Source organism: Pteropus vampyrus, unplaced genomic scaffold (genome assembly GCF_000151845.1).
Source record: "Pteropus vampyrus isolate Shadow unplaced genomic scaffold, Pvam_2.0 Scaffold125, whole genome shotgun sequence".
NCBI classification, from domain to species: Eukaryota; Metazoa; Chordata; class Mammalia; order Chiroptera; family Pteropodidae; genus Pteropus; species Pteropus vampyrus.
In genome coordinates, this window is record NW_011888906.1 from 624542 (window position 1) to 643756 (window position 19215).

Consider the following 19215-nt stretch of genomic DNA (forward strand, 5'->3'; position numbering starts at 1 on the left):
TTGGCCTTTTTTTTTTTTTTAAAGGAGATGCCAGACCCTCTCTTAGAATGGCTTCGGGCTTCACGATTGATCATCCTGGAGAAAGGATATAACTGGTTCTGTTTGACAGTATTTGCCATAGAGTTTCTGAATGGAGATCCTCAGCTGGACCCCACTCAACTGGTAAACTGAAGCCATATTCTCTGAACTCGTTAAAAATTTAATACTACTCACTGGGTGCATTCTGCAAGGAGAAAGACTTCCCTGGGGTCTTTCCCTGGGAACTTATTTATCTCTGATATTTGAGGTACATGATTCTATTCTAACAAAACCTTTAGAAGTTTCAAGTTCTATGTGTTTTCTTTTTCTTTCTGTCCATTTTGAAGATACCATTAATTCCAAGTTCAGAGAGATTCTTGCACTAAGCAGACTTAAGTAGCAGAAAGGGATTCAAGAAAAAAATTAAGATAATAGAATAATTAGGCGAGAAGACAGAAAAAAGTAAATCAAGGAAAAAAATAAATTATTACTGAAAGTTGCAGTCAAAGTAGAAGCTTGCTAAGGGAAGTGTTTTCTGGTAGGGTCTCATGCCAAGTATAGAAGGTAAATGAAGCAGCTCCAGAAGGTAAATTGAAAACAAGTAATTCTCTCAAATACGAGCCTGGAGAATAAGTGAAACACAAGTAAGAATAGGTCAATGAATAAAGAGAAGTATGAAAAAAAGCTGGGGGTGGGGGGATAAGGTGGGGAGAAAGTTTAAAAAACCAAATAATTACTAAGAAGAAGATAAATGTAGTTTCCCAGCACAAGACCTAATCAAGAGGCATATAAAGTTTCAAAAGACAGAAAGCAACAGATATAACAGAAAGGAAGATATGCTACATAAGACCATAGAACCAACTACTAACAGTAAGAGATTTGGGGTAAATCTACTTGTTCTGTGAACGTTAAGAGGGGATAGGAGTTGTGTCTGATTCACCACTCTGTCCCCAGTCCTGGCACCTAGTACATAAAATAAATTTCATTTTATAGAGGTTATGAGCATCTCAAAACAGATGCTCAGTTTGAATAAGAAATAAATATCAAAGAGGAAGGATTATATACAATTGATATGCTGGGAACTAAAGTGGCGAAAAGGACTTGTTACAAAAGTAAAAATTTTAGAAACGAGCTGATTTAAAAAGAATTGTCAGAGAATAAAATATGGCATTTCTATTAAAAAAAGACAATAATCCTTACCAACAAAAAGTGGAAAAATAGGGAACTGTACAAGCAGAAGGGTAAGACAAGTTCAGAAAATACTGTTTTTCTTTATTAACACAATGAATTAACATAAATTAATAAATCAATGTTTTACAATCAGTAAACCATTTCTAAATACAAATCTATTCAAGCTGATAATCCAAAGACAAAAGTGAAAGTTCTATATATACTTAGGCTAGTGTGTGTTTGTATGGGTATATGTATATGTGTATTTTAAGTATCTATATTATTATCTTCGAAAAATACTAATGAGGGAACTGAGACTTCATAGGGAAACTTATAAAGAGGACAGATAATTTCAACTCTAAAATAACCTCTATCCTAACATACTATCAGGCTAACAATATATGTCACTGACTCCCTCCATTAAAAACTCCATGAGCACTCTGCTGAGCTATGGCTAAGGCTTGGGCTCTTCCCACTATTTCCTGCTGCTCTTGTATAAGGTCTGTAACAGTGGCATCATTACTTGCTTGGAAACTCACTTCTTGCTCCAGTTCGATCTAGGGCATTTCTGATAACAGATGTGACAATCATCTCTTAATTAGCACATTAAAGGACACCCACCCTCTAGTGTGCAGTAATGTAGCACTTCCTGAATATTCTTTAATGAAAATGTCAATAAATCTGTTTCTAATTTTTTTAAAAGAAACCTTGGCATTAACCCTTTGTCTCTGATGTCTGGAATATATCAGATTCCAGATACAAAAATGCTCATCCCTGGGTTTTCTCTTCTCCCTCATCTCTTCACATTTCCAGTGACTAGTTGAAAGGGAAAACTTAAACTGTAATAGGGTCTATCTCACTTCCTACTGTAACAATCAAAAGAAAGTAAATAAGTTGTTTCTGTTCTCCCTACTAAATATTTATTCACCTTCTTGATATTTCTTCAGCTCTGCAGAGGCGAACTGTGGCCTTCTACTTACTTTCTCAAGCCTGGCCTTTGGCTTTTACCAGGCTCACTAGTATCTAAATCAAGGGAGAGCAGGGAAAATGAAATACAAGCTAGTCAGCTCTTCTGCTTGTTATGAGGTCTGTCAGGTGAGGAGGTGGGAACTACCAGCTCTAAGAAGCAGATGATGGTAGCAAGAGCTCCATATTCCAGATCTAAGCTTAAGTCAACAGATGTGGGATCTAATCCTGGCTTCACCATTCTACGAGACACTAACATTGAACAAGTCTTATAACCTCTCTAAGCCTCATCTATAAAATGGAGTTTAAAATACTTTTAACTACTAATTTCACAAGAAGTTAAGAGATTTAAATAAGATAACATTTGTGAAAATGCTCTGAAAATGGTTAAATGCTATTTTTAAAAATATCATTTCATATGCCTGTGCAATTTCTGCCCCGCAAAACAAAGATAAGTGCTGGCGGGTGCTTCTTTTCATCACTGGAGCCAAAACAAGCATGACAAAATTATCCACTCCTTCACAATTCTGAGCCATAGACAAAATTACAAGCATACTAAAATTAAATGGGAAAAGTACCAACAAATGACAAGAGAAAAATTAACATGAGCCTCACTTAATGCTATTTTGAGAATGCTTCCTTATAGTTATCTCAAGACAAATTTCTCCATAATAGATTGGGTCTAGTCTTCCTTTAGCAACCTAAAGCCTGGAAGGGTATAGTAATATCTTTGACTAAGAGTATATCTATTAGGTCTATAGCCATGCCACCCTGAACAAGCCCGATCCCATCTAATCTCGGAAGCTAAGCGGCCTGGTTAGTACTTGGATGGGAGATCACCTAGGAAGACCAAGTGCTATAGGGGTAAACAATAAAAAATAAGAGATTATAAGATGACAAGGTCCTTGCAATCTGTGACGTCAACCAAGGGTTGCCTTGCCTAAAAAAATAAAAGTATATCTATTAGGAGAATGGAGAGAAAGATGAAGTGAAATAATACACATCTCTAGGCTTCTCCTTAGAAAGATAGGGCAAACTATAGAACTGATGCCAAAATATCTATAGGGTTAACATAGTATACTGAAAGGCTCAGGTTTGGGAGTAGGAAAGACATGGGTTTTAGTCCTGGCTCTGCCACTTACCAACTGGACAAACCAGTCTTTCAGTCAAATTTTCATCTGCTAAGTGAACAATAATACGATCTACTTGAAAGGGATACTACTTGAAAGATAGAAGGTATGTAAAACACCTGGCTTATAAAAGGTGCTTAATAAATAACAGCAGAATAGGCTAAAAAAATTCTCCTGCAACAAAAACCACAAAAGATCTCCTATTCAAACCTGAAGGCTCAACCTGTGATAGCAGTGGACACTTTGCCCCTAGGAGACATTTGATGGTATCTGGAGATATTTTTGATTGTCACAACTAGGGGAGAGGGAAAGAGAGGGACTACTGGGATCTAGTGGATAGAGGCCAAGGATACTGCTAAACACCCTACAATGCACAGGCCAATCTCCACAACATATACTTTTCTAGACCAAAACATTAATAGTGCCAAGACTGAAAATTCCTGCTCTACAGCAGGCATTCTTAGGTACTCAATCTGAGTAAGCTACTTCACCTCTCTTAGCCTTAGTTTCCTCACCAGTAATATGGGAATAAATTGATCTGTGTGCCCTATATCACCAAGCTTTTGGCAGGATCAAATGAAATAATGGATGAGAGGCATTATCATCATTATATCTTTCACAATGTATACAAAAGCACCCACTTGCTAGGCATCCAAAGAAGGCCTCTTGTCAATCTACTTCTATAAAGCTTGGCTGGAGCAGGGGAGCTCTCACGCACAGTGATGGGATAGGAGCACTTCTCAAGGAGAGAGATTGAGCGTGGGAAGTGGATAGGAACATCACAGGCATATCAAAGAGGAGCGAACAGATGTTAGGAAGTGAGGCATTAGTTTCTTAGACTGGGCTGCCTGAGTGGCTTAAACAACAGATTCTTATTTTCCCACAGTTCTAAGGCTGAAAATCCAAGATCAAGATTCTAGCAGGTTTTGGTTTCTTATGAGAACTCTCTTCCTGGCTTGCAAATGGCTTCATCTTGCTGTGTCCTCACCAGGCAGCCATCCCCGTGTCTCTCGCTCTTTCCCTCTGTCTCTCTCTGTCTCTGTCTGTCTATCTGTCTCTCTCTCTCTCCTTAAAAAGCCACCAATCCTATTAGATTAGGCCCATACCCTCATGACCTCATGTAACCTTCATCACCTTCTTAAAGGCCCTATGTTCAATAGTCACATAGTGGGAGTCTGGAGGGAGAAGGGCATAATTCTGTCCATAGCACTTGGGCATACATCAGACACAGCCAAGGCATCACTGTGGCCTCAGAGAGGAGTACCCAGACATTAATTCAATGCTTTTCTATGGTCACATTCACTGAATCTTTCTTTTTCCAGCTGCTTTCTCTATGAGTTATCCAGTCAATTAACTCCTGCAACTCTTTCATGTAAGTGCCTCTTCAGGCATCCTGTGGACTTCTGGGGTTAGAAAAGAAACCTCCTCTTATTTGTGCCCCAGTCCTCAAACATTCGAGACCCATCAGGTGGTCATGGGTTTCCAACGTTGGCTTACCAGAATCACTTTAGGCACAATTCTCAAATACAGAGTTTTTAAAAAAGTTCAACCACACCTCAGACCAATTCAGAATCTCTGGAGGTAGAACCTAGGAACTGGTAATTTTTAAATCTCTCCAAGTAATTCGAATAAGCAGTCAAAGCTAAAGACCACTGATCACAGAGGTATATGTATGTGGCCTGTTCTCTTCCCTTCAGATTTCAATTTAGTTGGTCTAGAGTGGGACCAAGAAATCTATATTTTTAAACAATTCTCCAGCTAATTCTGGTGATCGGCCAGATTTAGGATAAGTTATTGTCCTCCTGAAGCTAAACTGCCTACTACCACCTGCCTTATAACTGTTCATTTCTGTGGCTATACATAAGGTTTATAAATGCAGATTTCCTTCCTCTTCTTTGTGGCACATAATTTTTGGTACAGCCCTTCACAGGCACCAAGTACTTAAAGGAGAGTTTTTTAATATGTGATGGGGAAGCAGCAGAAGAAACTAAGAGGGGGCTAAACAACTTAAAAAAGTGTGCAGCTTACCAAGGGAAAGAGCAAGAAATTTGGTTCAAGATAATGGAAGGGGTGAGAGTGGCGATGGAGAGATGACATCACAGGGAAGAAAATGAGGCTGATAGGATTCTACAGCAAATTAACAATGCACATAATTAAGTCAACACCTTAACAGAAATCATAGGTGAAGAGCCTTCTTTTGGGCAAAAAAAGATCACAGGCAACAGCATGTTTCGGTGTACCCCTCATACCAATCTCATCCATCTTTACCCTCACACTCTTCATCAATACTTCCCTCAGGAAAGGATGCCATGCAGTCATTCACATCAAGCTACAAGGGTATTTTAATAGAGGACAATCACAATAAACAAAAAGAAAAGGGTTGAAAAGAAGGAATTTCAGGCACAGTTACTTAATGGAGAGAGACAGCAGAGAGAGAAAAAGCCTTTCTCAGTTTTTTGGTAGCTTATATCACTGTGCTCTTTACTTTGTGTAGTTCTCTAACATTAACATAAAAATGAGGTGTATTACAGACATCCAGGCATCCCGGATGAAAACCTCAACATTGACAGGTCACATCACATGCTTGACATACTTTAGGGAGAGTGTTGCAGCCTCTGTACATCACCAGCCATGGATATTAAATTTTCCTCATAGAAATTGAAACACAAGACATCTGGATTCTAAGTTAAACTCTACTCATATTTTGTACTTAACCTGGCCTTACTATTTTTTCCCTTAATATATCTATCTGTAAAACAGGAAAATCTCAAAGATAATTTGACTGAATTTGGCCAGTAGAAAAAAGTAGAAAAGAAAAAGAAGACAGACATCAAAAAGAGGGTTAAAAAATATATTTTTAAAAACTTCTCTCCATAGAAAGTCAAGGTAAATATGTTTTGAGTTAGTTACTATTTAAATATAGAAAATAAACTAATCAAATAAAAGACATTTTAGTGAAAGCAGAGTAGTCTTTATGTTTTATTGAAAACAGAGTCATCTTTACCTTATCATTTAGAAGTGGTTTGATCTCTGTGAGTTGAACATCCTGAAGTTCATCCATGGGGATAGATGAAAGTAGAGGATTCTCAAGAATGAATCAGTACCTCTGAAACAGAAGCAAAGGAAGCGAAGAAAGAGGCTTAAACTAGGAGCTGGAAATATAATAGTCATATTATATCCATTCATTCAAATATTAGAGCTTAGTATGTGTCATGCACTGCTGAGAGTGCTGAAGACAGAGGAAACTACGTAGTTATGGCAGACGACTCAAAATGGCCTCCATGATCTCTACCTCTTGGTATTCATACCCTTACATAATCCACCCCCACGCCCCCGCCGCCGCGCCCCCGCTCACTGAGCATGGGCAGGACTCAAGCTAGTCCTGACTGACACCTTAACTGTAACCTTACAGAGTACCCAGTCAACACATGCCAGACTCCCGACTCCCAGAAACTGTGAGATAATAAATGTGTATTGTTTTAAGCTACTAAATTCGTGCGAATATTTTTATGCAGCAACAAACAGTTAATACAATAGTCTTTGCCCTCATGGAGCACACATTTTAGTTACAAAAATGTTTAAGTAAGAGAACAGCATGTTCTTAGCTACACTCCAAGAAGCAAGAATTTGGAGGGTGGGTTAAAGGGAGGACAAAAACTGAAGGTTAACACTATAGCCTAGAATGAGGCCTTGAATTAGGAATGGCAATGAGAATGAAAAGGGAGATGAACCAAAGCTAAGCTCGCTAGCCTTCACTTAGGGAATCATAGCAGTGGATGAAGAGTATAGTAGCCAGCCTTTAAGATGGTCTCCAAGGAACCCAATGATCATTGACTCCTGATATCTGCACTCATGTATAATCTCCCACCCAAATAAAACAGGGATGGCCTGTGTAACTAATAAAATAAGCAGAAGCAACAATATGTACTTCTGAAGCTACTTCATAAAAGGCATTACAGTTTCTGCTTCATGACATTGCAGTCTTTATTCACAAGCTCCAGGGGAAGCCAGCTACCATATTGTGAAAACACTCGAAACAGCTCCCTTAGGAAGCCCATGTGGAGAGGAACCAACTTGCCAGTACCAACCTGCCAGCCATGAGAATGAGTTACCTTGCAAATGGATCCTCCAGTCCCAGTCAAGACTTCAGATGAGTGCAGCCCAAGACATCTGATTGCAGCCACGAGACCCTGAGCCTAAACCACCCTACCAAGCTTCCACCCAAACTCCTGACCTGCAAAAACCATAAGATATAATAAATAATTCTGCTTTGGAGCGATTTGTTACATGGCAATAGATGATAACTAATATGGAGAAGGAGAAGACAGAGAAATAAGAATTCTAGAAGAAAGATGTTGGGGTGGGGAGGGCAGGATAATGACTCAAAAATCCTTCCTCTCTCCCACTTTTATGGGAAGCCACTGAGAGAGGCTGCAAATACTGCATATTACAGGCAAGTGATTCCCACCTAGACTTCAAAGCTCCAGGATTATCTCCTCTGCCTTGGCCCTGAACTCATCAAAGTCAGGAAAAATGCCAATTCAATGAGTTGCGGATTTAGCTATTCAACAACCACATATTGAGTACTTATTGTATAAAGAATTATGAAAAAAAACCAAAAAGGTCTCTGCCTTCCAGGAGCTTACTAGAACAAAGATGACAGATATCTATAAAACTAACTACAAAATGAGAAATAAGAGAGCCACAGGAGTTCAAAGGAGGAGTAAATACTTCTGATTGGTGAGAATCAAAAAAGCCTTTACAAGACATCAGTTTGCTATATTAAACCTTTTTTCTTTTTTTCTCTCCAGAGATAGGATTACATGTTTTGTCTTAGCTATGGAGAGGGTATGTGTTCCAGATAACATTTTAGCTATTACTGATCAATACACCAAAATAAATCCTGCTCCCAATTGTGCCTACACGAGGACAGACTAACAAAAGCCCTTTTAGCATTCCTTCGAAGGACTCAGAGGATGCCAATCGGGAGTACTCCTCAACCTATGGCCCCCCACATGCCAATAACAAGCACCCCAAACATTTGTGCCATTTAGCACAAGCCTAATTAACCTCCCTACAGAACAGACCCAGGCATCTTATAAACTTGATTAAGCTACTAAATGCCCAGAGGACGAATTTTTATTTTATTTTGTTTACCAATTACATGTCAAAAAGAGATGAGGTGGCTTGAGTTTTATCACAAACTTCGGCCAGTACCTACAATTCTCTTTTTTACAGGTCATGTTTCAACCCAGTTAACTCTAAAAATATTGGCCTAACTGGGATCTACCTGTTGTCTGTTTATTAATCACACTATAAAGTGTAGCTACTTTTCATTTGTAATTCCTATCAGTAATTTAAAATGGCAATTTTAAAGTTATTTTTCCTATTACGAAAGTTATACGATATGTGCTCACTTTAGAAAATATAAAAACCACAGAATAATAAAAAGATATATTAGTCCTTCCATCTAAAGACAACCAGTGTAAACAATTTAGTCTATTTCCATTTACTTTTTTTTTCCCCATGTAAAATGATGATTTCCTGAAATTCTTTTTCCAACCTACCTGCTTTATTCCCTACTCTAACTGTACTCACTTCAAAGCAGGGCACTTCAAGATGTCGATCAAATATGACTCCACATAAGGCCTGTCAAAGAGGAAAACCTGAGGTGCCCTCAGCTCCAAAGTGGCATTCACCTAGTGTTCCCATGCAATTTTTTAAAGATGAAAAAAAAAAATGTGATGTTTGTGCCAGGGCAAACACTTAACAAATTAAATGAGAAGGCTGTCCTTATCGGCTGGGCCCAATGCACACTCAATGCAGGGCAATAAACTGCTACAGTGTGACTTAGGAATTGGCATCAAGACTTGTTCCACATTACAGGAGACCTAATGCGTTCTTCTGGAGATTCAATTCTTGCTTAGTTCTCACTGTCCTGTGCCCTTGCCAATGAACAGTTTTATAACACTTATAAGAAAACTAAGACCACATGGTGGAAAATTCCATCTCCAGATCCCTCAGCTACACACAGACTGGCTCCCTCCTGGGGATCTAAGGCTTGCAGTTCCCTCATCTGCACAAATATGTGGCTGCCAGATCTCATCCTGGTACTAAGGTATATCGATATTTTTAAAAGGCTAGTAGGGATTTTATAAAGTACAGTAAGAAACAAAATGTTCACACTCTTTCCCAGCTTTATGAGGTAGAGGGAGGACTGAAAAGTAAAAACCAGCCACCCTTAAACTGAGGAAGTGAGCCTCGTAACAAAAGGCTAGAAAGGGAAAGGGGAAAAGAATAAATCTTACACCATGCCAGGAATTATAACCTAAGCACCTTACGTTTAATCCTCATAACAGTCCTCTCATGTAGATATCTTCATTTCTTACTTCACAGATGAGAAACTTAGGCTTAGGGAAGTTAAGTGACTTTTCCAATAACCCACATTTAAGTAAATAATAGGGCAAGGATTTAAAAACCTTTGCTTCTCCCACTATACCACAGTGTCTATGACAGGCTCCATCTACTGGCTGCAGGATCCTGGCAAGTTTCTTCCCTTTTACCCACAAGAGTATCTCCTTGAAGTAAAGGTAATAGAAGACTGGAACAATCCTATATCACCAATGATTTGGATGCCTATGACTTTTTAGAAATATAAAAACTGACATTTCTGAATTTAAGTGTAAGCAAAAATGTTCCTAGGATGGCTGGGAGAGGCACCAGTGTTCTTTGATATTCACAGTTAGCACTGAAAGGACTTTTAAAGATCATCATGACTACCAACTTAATTTTTCCACCAAAACTCTGAAAGAGAGAACAGGAAAAAGGTGTGTGGGTGGAGAGGGGGAGGGATTGGTTGAAGTGGTGGTGAGATGGCTAGGGTTCTGCAGAACAGTTTAAATAAAGTCCAGTAATATATTTGAGTGCAACCTTTGTTCGCTCAGAAAAATGGATGCCCAGATTCTTCCACTCATGGAAAGAGACCATAAGCACATCAGATGTGGACTCTAGACCCAGGTGGACCCCAACCTAGCTGAGTGGCACTGGGCAAAGCATTTTCCCTTTCTAGACCTCAGTTTCCCCATCTGTCAAGGGAAGAGGTTGGGCAGGATGACCTTTTTGGCTGGATAGTTGACATGCTATGATCCAGAAGCTCCCTGTAAATTCAGTATTTTAAATTTTACATTCTTCTCCAATGTGAGTGTTCCCCTGTCCCCAACCTCATTTGATTATTACTACAATCCTAAGAGGTCAATAATTTATCAAACTGATGAGATCAAAGACTACCTAAGACCACTCAGCAAATCAGCTGGAGGGCACACTTGGCCTGATCCAGGAACATGATGGTCTCAGGCTTTTATCTCACTCTGTACTGTGTCCACTTAGTCAGAGAAAGTGCACTGAAGTTTCCAGTGCTGAAAAATACTACTTTTTTACTTAAAAAAAGACAGTAAGGGACTATACATACTACTGGCTTTTTAAACTACAAGTTGTCTTGTTTTGTAGCTTTTCCCCATGACTAAGGTAATTTGTTGGCCCTTTGTCAGGCTTTGCCAGGATGTACTAATGCCAGGCCACTAGTTTGTATTCTAGTGGCAAGGTCAATCACTTTTGGTTTTGGCAAGACTGCAGACAGACAACCAAAACAGAATGAAAGCAGCAAACAAAGAAGGCATACTGAGGAGAATGAGCTGGAAAGGGCCAGCTGGAGCTGGTGCTGAAGCAGTTATGGATGAAAAGCTGTAGGAAGTAGCCAGAGGACTAGATGAGAAAGCATACAGTGGTGCTCCTACAGGAGGCTGACACACATTCTCTCTTTTTACCTATAAATCACTGGCTGAATGAGTAATTATTATAGCACTTTACAATTTACAAAGTACCTTTACATCTGAGATCTTACTGGATGATCACAATGGCATCGTGAGGTAAAACACTGGGGCACTTGGCATCTATTACAGGATGAGGAAACTGAGGCTTAAAGAGGTGAGATGGATTGACCAAAACAACACAACTAATAAATGCAACAGCTGCAACGGAAACCTAATTTTCTCCTGATCTCAATGCTCACTCTATGCCCTGTATCACACTGCCTCTCAGGTTATTACAGATGAAAAGATCTGTAGGTGAAAAGGAGAGAAATTCAGCAGACTGCCTCACTGCACCCACCCCACACTGAGGACCTCTTTATCTCTGGTCCTAAATTACACTGAGTAGTGAGGATCAGGCCACAGGCTCTAGGATTAAACCCTAATATGAAGTTAATAACAAGAAAGCTGAGATTTGGGACGGGAATTTGCCTTCGACCATTAGTTCAATTGAGTAGGAGAGATTAAGTCTAAACAAATCACTACAGTCCAAAGCAGTATAAACATGAGCCTATGAATTTGACAAACCCTAGGCAGTTTCTCAACCTCGAAACCACTAATATTTTGGGCCAGATGATTTTTGTTGTGGGGGACCGTCCTGTGCAAATTGCCCCCAGTCGAGAACCACTGCTCTAAGGGTTAGAGAGGTTTAACGTAGTTTTGAGTGCAGAGAAAGATTCATGGAGGAGGTAATATTTGAAGAATATTACTAGGCCTTGCATAATAGATAAAATTCCTGTAGGTGAAAGAAGACCAAAAGAAGGAATTCCAGAAAAGGAGGATAACTTAAAATGGAAGGAGATGAGAAAGCACAGGTCTGCTGGAAAATGATCCAGTTTGGCAAGAGCAGAGGTTCCTGTTGTAAACAGGTGATAAGGCTAAAAATGTCCATTGGAGTCAGGTCAGAGATAGCTATCTATCAACTAATATTTAGAAGATATACATAATGAGATAGCTAACAATATAAGATATCACACAGATATTTAATAGTATACAAATCAAACCAGTGGCACTGCCATATGTCCCACCTCCCCAAGAGGACAGAATGTCACATCTCACACTGCATCTAGTGGCTGCATTTACTCAGAGCTATACCAAGCCTGGAACAAGTGCGGAGGTGGGAGAAATAATTAAGGACTGGGTTAGTCAGGAGTTTCCCAAAGGAGGTAAGAATGATGGGCTCTATGTAGATAGATGGGCTCTATATAGCTGGGAAGGAAGAGAGGACATTTCAGGTGAGGACATTTGGGCTGGTAGAGAAAGAAATGTACACAACATATCCAGGAGACACCAAGAAAAACAACTTAGCTGGGAAAGAAGACAAGGCTGGTCAGAACACAGAGCCCAAGAATTGGACTTTTAAGTATGGACAACCACTGAGGGTTCCTGAGCAGAATGACAGAGTTGTTTAAGACATGGTCATCTTATCTGGTAGTTATCTTAGCTACACATTAGAAAGAAGGGCTGTTTCTTTCTTTGAAGGAATAGCAATTCCCAGCCCCAACCCTACAGATCCAATTTAATCAGGCTAGGATAGGACCCTAGTATTGTTTTTAAAACTCCACAGGCAATTCTTACATGCAACTGTGACTGAGAACCAGTAGTCTAGAATCATACCTCATCCTTAGACGAGAAGAGAGGCCTAGAAATTTAACTGATTTAACTATATTCACACAGCTGGTTAGGTGAAGGGTTGAGACTGGCATCTGGACTCCTATTCCAAGTTCTGAAAGATCTCACAGAGTACTGAGCTAAGTTCCATACTTCAGTCTGTAAAAAGCACAATTATCTGATGACTTGGCTCTCAAGTTTTGCCAGGGTTAAAGCCTGAATTAATCTAATCATAAAACCATTGACTTAAGCATCCTCACAAGCACTAAAAGTAATGGATGTTGGTTTCACTGCTGTCTCCTGGGGGCCCTTAAGAAAGGGTCTCAGGGGACTCCCCAGAAAGCCTGATAAACAGGCCAAACCGCCCAGCTCCTTGGAAGGAACAATGACTTTTTAAAATACAGCTCACTGAGCTTTTGTACTACATAAAGGAAAGTCTGGGTTCCTCTTCACCAGAACACTCTGAGATTCTATCCCATATGCAAAGCAGAGGGTGAGGGGGTGATCTAAGGCAGCTGCTAAAGCATGCTCACAGACCCTCATTTTAACAGGAAACACCCCTTCTGGTCCTCAGCCTTGGATAAGGGCCATCCCAGACACCTTGTGTTTTTCTGAAAAGGCAGCACCCTTTGCAACAGGCCCACCTTTCCATTGTGTCATTCCTGGCAGCAGGTAGTAAATGGGAAGTTTGCAAAGACTGTCAAGCTGGGAATATGAGTCTGTCCTATATATTCGTTCCTTTCATTCCAGGGTACTGGTACAGACAACAACTATAACAAGCAATACCCATCTAGGGGCTTTCTCATTAATCCCAGATACCCATCAACCAGCTGAAGCTCTAACATGGGGGTCATTCCTTGAAAACAATTTGTTCTTTAACACAGACTTAGTGGAGGTAAAGAACAAACCAGAGTTCTAAGATGCAGTACTTACTACTCATACTAGCCTAATTGAGCAGTTACTCTATGCCAGATATCATGATAGGCACTTCATTCATTATTTCATTTTATTTTCCAACACTCTTGTAAAATAGGTATTGTAATCCTCTCTATTTTACAGGTGAAGAAACTGAAGAGGAGAGGAGAGGTTCTGTAGTATGCCAAAGGTCACACAGCTAGTAAGTGGCAGAGTAAGGATTTGAACCTGAGTAGCCTGCATGTAGAACTTGCAGGCCTCTATAAACAACTTTTCCCACTTGATATCAACTGGTCATTATTCTTCTACTTTTCTCAGGTTTGGCTACTGGAGTTTACCAAGATCTTATTGAGCAAAGAATTCTGAAACTGAAAAGCACCATAAAAAGTTTAGGTACCGTTAATACAAAATTAGGTATTATTAAGTATTATTATTATTATTATTATTATTATTATTATTATTTTAGCATTATTATTTTAATAAGAAGGAATTGCACCTCTCTGGGAGTATTTGAAAAGCAACCCTGTTGACTGTCTTAATCATCCAAAGTCACATTTTAGTCAACACTGTGGTTAAACTCATGTTCCAACACAAAGGTTTAAAAGAAGCAACACCTTCAAAAGCTGAAGAAAGCTTTCTCAACTGCACAGAGAAAAAGACAATAGCTTGATACCTCTCTTCTCTCTCTTCTAAGTACAGTATTATGGCTTCACATAAAACCTGTCACAATTTAAAAAAGCATTCAATCATTTATCCATAAGTTGAAAGTTCAGATTTTAAAATGTAGAAGCGTTATAAGGATAAAACTGTCATTTTTAATAAACAACTGTGTTTTGAAAGCAAATGGTATTTCTGGAAAAATTACAATATGACAATTACCAATTAAAGGAAAAGCTGACAAGACTTCTAATCTTAGGTTATCATTACAAATGAGAAGCAACTTAGTACTGGTTTTATGAGCTACATCCAATTTTCCTTACCCTGATTTATTATGTTTATGAGTTTTTAGGCCATCACCCTCCCAGTTCCCCCAAAATATAGCTAATGCCTTCAAAACTTGAAACAGCATTTCTTTAAAAAGGTATCACAAAATTTACAACAACAAAAATCTTAAGTAATAAAATCAAGTGTGAGGAGTAGCTATAGCAGAAATTTTACTTGATCAATTGAAAACCCCAAACTGTAGACTGTGGACATTTTTAGGTAGTGAAAAGATTATCGTCTAATAATATAGCCAAAGCCTAGGGAAAGCCACCGCTCTTCTTGAGAAATTAATTTTCATTTCCTATATTAAATCTCCAGGGAAGATAAAACAGAGCCCCTCCATACAAAAAGTTGGGGAGAACACCCAATCCATATCATATGTTCTTTAATAGCAGCCAAGTCTAATAGCATAGCCTGTTTGGTAATATAAATAGTATCTACGAAGAATTCAACTCAGAATGCAACAAAGCCATATTTCCTCCAGAGTACACCCTATGAAGCCATCAACAATGGATATTTATTTAGGACTGGTAATATGTCAAACTCTGTGAGGCACTGTGAGACACATGACAGAATTTTGAGTGGACTGTACTATTTCTTTCTCGTTGAAGAGGTAAGATCAAAAGACATAAAACAACCGTATATGGTATTTAAAACACCCTCCGTGCACCTCAGTTAACTTCACGTAATATGTAATGGCCATATTGTAGGTAAATATTATAAACACAATAGAATTAGCACTATTATTAAGAAACAAATTTCACTTACCAAAGAAAGCCCTGAAACCTGGTAAGTACTCATACTCAATCCAGGTTAAGTTTTCACATGTTATTTCCAAGCAGTCTCTTTTAAAAAGGAGGGGGAGAGGAGGCATGGGAGAGTTTAAAAAGATCTTTCAGAATAGATGACTTGACATCCAGTTCTGCAATAAACCCAAAATGTTATCAATCTTTGGACTTGAAAGTCCTTGACATATCCCTTCCTTTCAACATTTCAGTATCACTATTCAGGCTTGTCAATTTTTCCTCCAGAATCTCTCATTTGCTCTTTTCTTTCTCATTATTCTCATTTCTTGATTGGATTTGCTCATTTATTCATTCATTCATCATTTACCAAGTGTCTATTATCTGTCACACACAAAGCTAGACCCTCGTCCTTGCTCTTATGAAGCTCAGGATACTCAGTAGAGCTATTATCTGCCCATCTTGATTGCCAGATTGTAAACTTTAGCAAAGGCTTTGTATTTCCAGATCCTAGCAGCATCTGGCATACAGCGGACACTCTAAAAATGTTCGTGTGACACTAGATCACTTTAGCAAGCTTTTTTAATCCATAAATATTTTAGTACAGCATGTATCTTCAAAAAGGACTCTTTTTTAAAATACAAAAGCAATATGTGCACAATGCAAAAATCACACAGAAAGATATAAAGAAAACAGTGAATTCTCCTATCCCCTAAATCCCATTTCCAGAAGTGACTACTACTACAGTTTGGAATGTATCTTTCCAAAACTCGCCTATGCTGGTATATAATATGCACACATGCACAACCACACTTTTTTGGAACAAGTTCTTTGATAGTTTCTCACACTAGCTTCGCAACCTTCTAATCCAGTGATTCTCAAAGTGTTGTCTCTGGATTAGAAGCATCATTAGGGAACTTGTTAGAAATATAAATTATTGGGCCCTACTCCAGTCCTACTGAATCACACATTCTGGATTTTGATAAACTCTCCAGGTGATTCAGGTGTGCACTAAAGGCTGAGAACCATTGCTTTAATTCAGTCAAGTCACTGAGGTCAAGGAAGTTTTTTTTTTCTGTCTCTTAAACATGTCAAGCATTGTTATCTTGCTTCAGTTTTACCACCCTATTTCGAAATGCTTTCTTTGTCCTTTAATTAATTCTGACCCTACCAATCTGTCAAAGTCCAGAAAGTCCTAACTCCTCCCCAAAGTGCTCCCACTACCACAGCTCATACTGCTTCCTCTTGCACCTCTCCCAACTCTTATGCCATACCTTCCACCACACGATTTAACAATTAGGTACACACTATTTTCAATGTCAGGTAACAGTTCTTTACTATTCCTCAACAGATCATAAACTCCTTGAAGACACGAATCATTTTTGTTATCTCTTCCTCAACCCTGTGCTAAGCACATAAATAGAGTTTTAATAGAGTTGCTGGTTAATGCCTTTACATATGAATTAATTCACTGAAATACTGATAAAACCTTTAATGGATAAAAAAATCTGGATTTCAAGTTGTAGCCCCAGTTTTGTGACCTTGGACAAGTTCACGTTTTAGGATGAGGATTATAAAATAGAGAAGACTGGACTCAATGACTTGACGGTTATTGAGCTTGAACAGTGTTATGATTTTATGAAATGTCCCATGTTGGAATACCTTATTCCATTATACTCATATTACTTTGCTTGTAATGCTATTATGGCAATTTTTAGACCTGACTTGAGTTACAGTTCGATATGGTATTTCTCAGTTAGCTAGTAAGTTCTTTCAACAGGAGTCATGTTTTATTCAACAGTGAATCTTCTACCATGCCCAATACCATGCCTTCCACATAACAGTTCAATATATTTGCAGAAAATTATTTGGAAAAAACCCTTTTAAAAGCTTAATTTATGTAGAGAACCTGTGCATAGATCTGCTGCCTCTCAAAGGGCCTTTTTGAATACTTATTATTATAAATACTATGAAATGATTAATGGTAAAAATTGTGACTACTCTGATAGCACATGGGGCAGTCAGCCACATAAGGCAAAGAATGTAAAAATGAATCTAACATGCATCTAGGAATAGACTAAAAGGCCATAAGCCTCAGGCAACCTTACTGTAACATACAAATAAAAACTGCTCTGTACACTTGTGGCATATACCAACTCCACTGTTGGAGATAAACAGGCTTCATGATGCAGGACCCTTATTTGCAAATTTTCAGAAACAGGCTGGACTGGAGACCTCTGAATGGTGGGTAATGACCAGCAGTTGAATCTAAAGGGAGGGGCATCACAAGGAAACATTTTTTTTCTTTATTCTTTTCTTTCTTTATATTGTATCTACATGAAAAGATGGATGTTAGCTTAACATATTGTGGTAATCATTTCACAATATATGTAAATCGAACCATTGTGCTATATGCCTTAAATTTATACAGTGATGCTCGTCAACTATTTCCCAATAAAACTGAAAAAAATAAAGGAGGGACAGCAAAGATAAATGGAAGGGCAAGAAGGAAGAACAGAAGGGCAGCAGGAAAACACTGCTCTTTGAGTAATGAAAAAGAATAGTAGAAATTCACTGAATCTTTACCAAGGGCCTACTATGAGCCAAGCACTTGGGGCTGCAAAGATGGCCCCTGACCGAAAGGAGCTAAAAGCCCTAATGGTAAGACTAAAACCTCTATCCTACTGTGTGTGTATACATATCTAATTGGGAAAATCAAGCAAGGAAGGCTTCACAGAGAAGGTGGTGAGTTAGTGGAGCTTTGAGGTATGTAAGGAAGATTTGCTAAGAAAAGTCTGAGCTACTTATTTCGGGGAAGAAATATTCACGTATTTTTACAGCTGTTCCTTTGAGACTTTAAATTAAATTATGGAGGCTTCTTATATTCAACACCACTTTGTCAATGCTCTTTCGCTTTTTACCTTACCTTAAATTTTAAGATGTTCAAGCCCAGGGTTGGAACAGAGCCAGAAAGCCCCAGAATGAGGTGAGTGTTCGCCAAATCTGCTCTGTCACCTCCACATGCAGCCAGCCCAGCTAGCTTTCCTGGCAGCCAGAAAAGGAAGGCTAATTATATCCTCTGGGGGCCAGGCTAGGGGGAAAATTTGGATGCAGGCATACAAGGTTTACCCCCTGTCCTGCCAGTAAGCCACCGAGGGAGAGCTTCTTTCCCTCTTAAGTCATGAGTCTCCAAGTCTACCTGTGACAGGGAGGCCAGCTCTGCAGGAAAAAAGGGTGCATGAAAAGGAAGGGAAAAGCACTGGATAAGTAAATGCTGAGGTTATTAAGTGAGATAATCTTAATTAAATATTTAGCAAGATCCCTGGCACAAAGCAAGCGCTGGATGAACATTAGCTCTTACTAATAACATTACTATTATTATTACAGCAACACTTCAATTGCACGCCAAAAAGAAAATACTGTTTTTGCAGTCTTTTCTGACAGTGAAGTAACTCCAGAGATAAGTATATTTCAAATTTTTCAAAGTACAAGATCAAATTCCAACTATAATGGCCTGAAAAACCCTGAGGCAAGAGCCAGCCCCGCCTCTTGCCAGCTGCGTGACCTTGGACCAGCGCTTTACCTCTCAGCCTCAGTTTTCTCATCTGTCAGGCGGGGTGAAGAAGCCCCTCCCTCGGAGAGTCGTCATGGGGTCCCGCCAGAGGGTACTCTTTGCTGTATCAGGGCCGCACGAGTGCAAAGCGAGCTCACTGCCCATCCTCCAAGCCTACTTGGCTCTGGAGTGGGTGGGACAGAAGGGTGCCTGACACCGAGGAACACCGAGCCCCGCCTCCGGCAGAACAGAAGCGGGAA

At 39.2% G+C, this 19215-nt stretch overlaps 1 protein-coding gene across 8 annotated transcripts in view; it reads right to left on the reverse strand.

The window, feature by feature from the left end:
• The window catches only part of NDRG3 (NDRG family member 3), a 57824-nt gene that overhangs the window by 38200 nt on the left and 409 nt on the right, over positions 1–19215 (reverse strand). For 4 of the 8 annotated variants that reach the window (XM_023534431.1, XM_011366579.2, XM_023534436.1 and 1 more), the window contains exons 2-3: positions 7397–7518; positions 6289–6390 (exon numbers count right to left, since the gene is read on the reverse strand). The exons of 2 other annotated variants lie outside the window; for them this stretch is intronic. In XM_023534431.1, the coding sequence (XP_023390199.1) occupies positions 6289–6345 (57 nt within the window). In that variant the 5' untranslated portion in view covers positions 6346–6390; positions 7397–7518. The remainder of the gene's footprint in view (positions 1–6288; positions 6391–7396; positions 7519–19215) is intronic. 2 more of the 8 variants (XM_023534432.1, XM_011366580.2) reach the window with 1 other exon arrangement.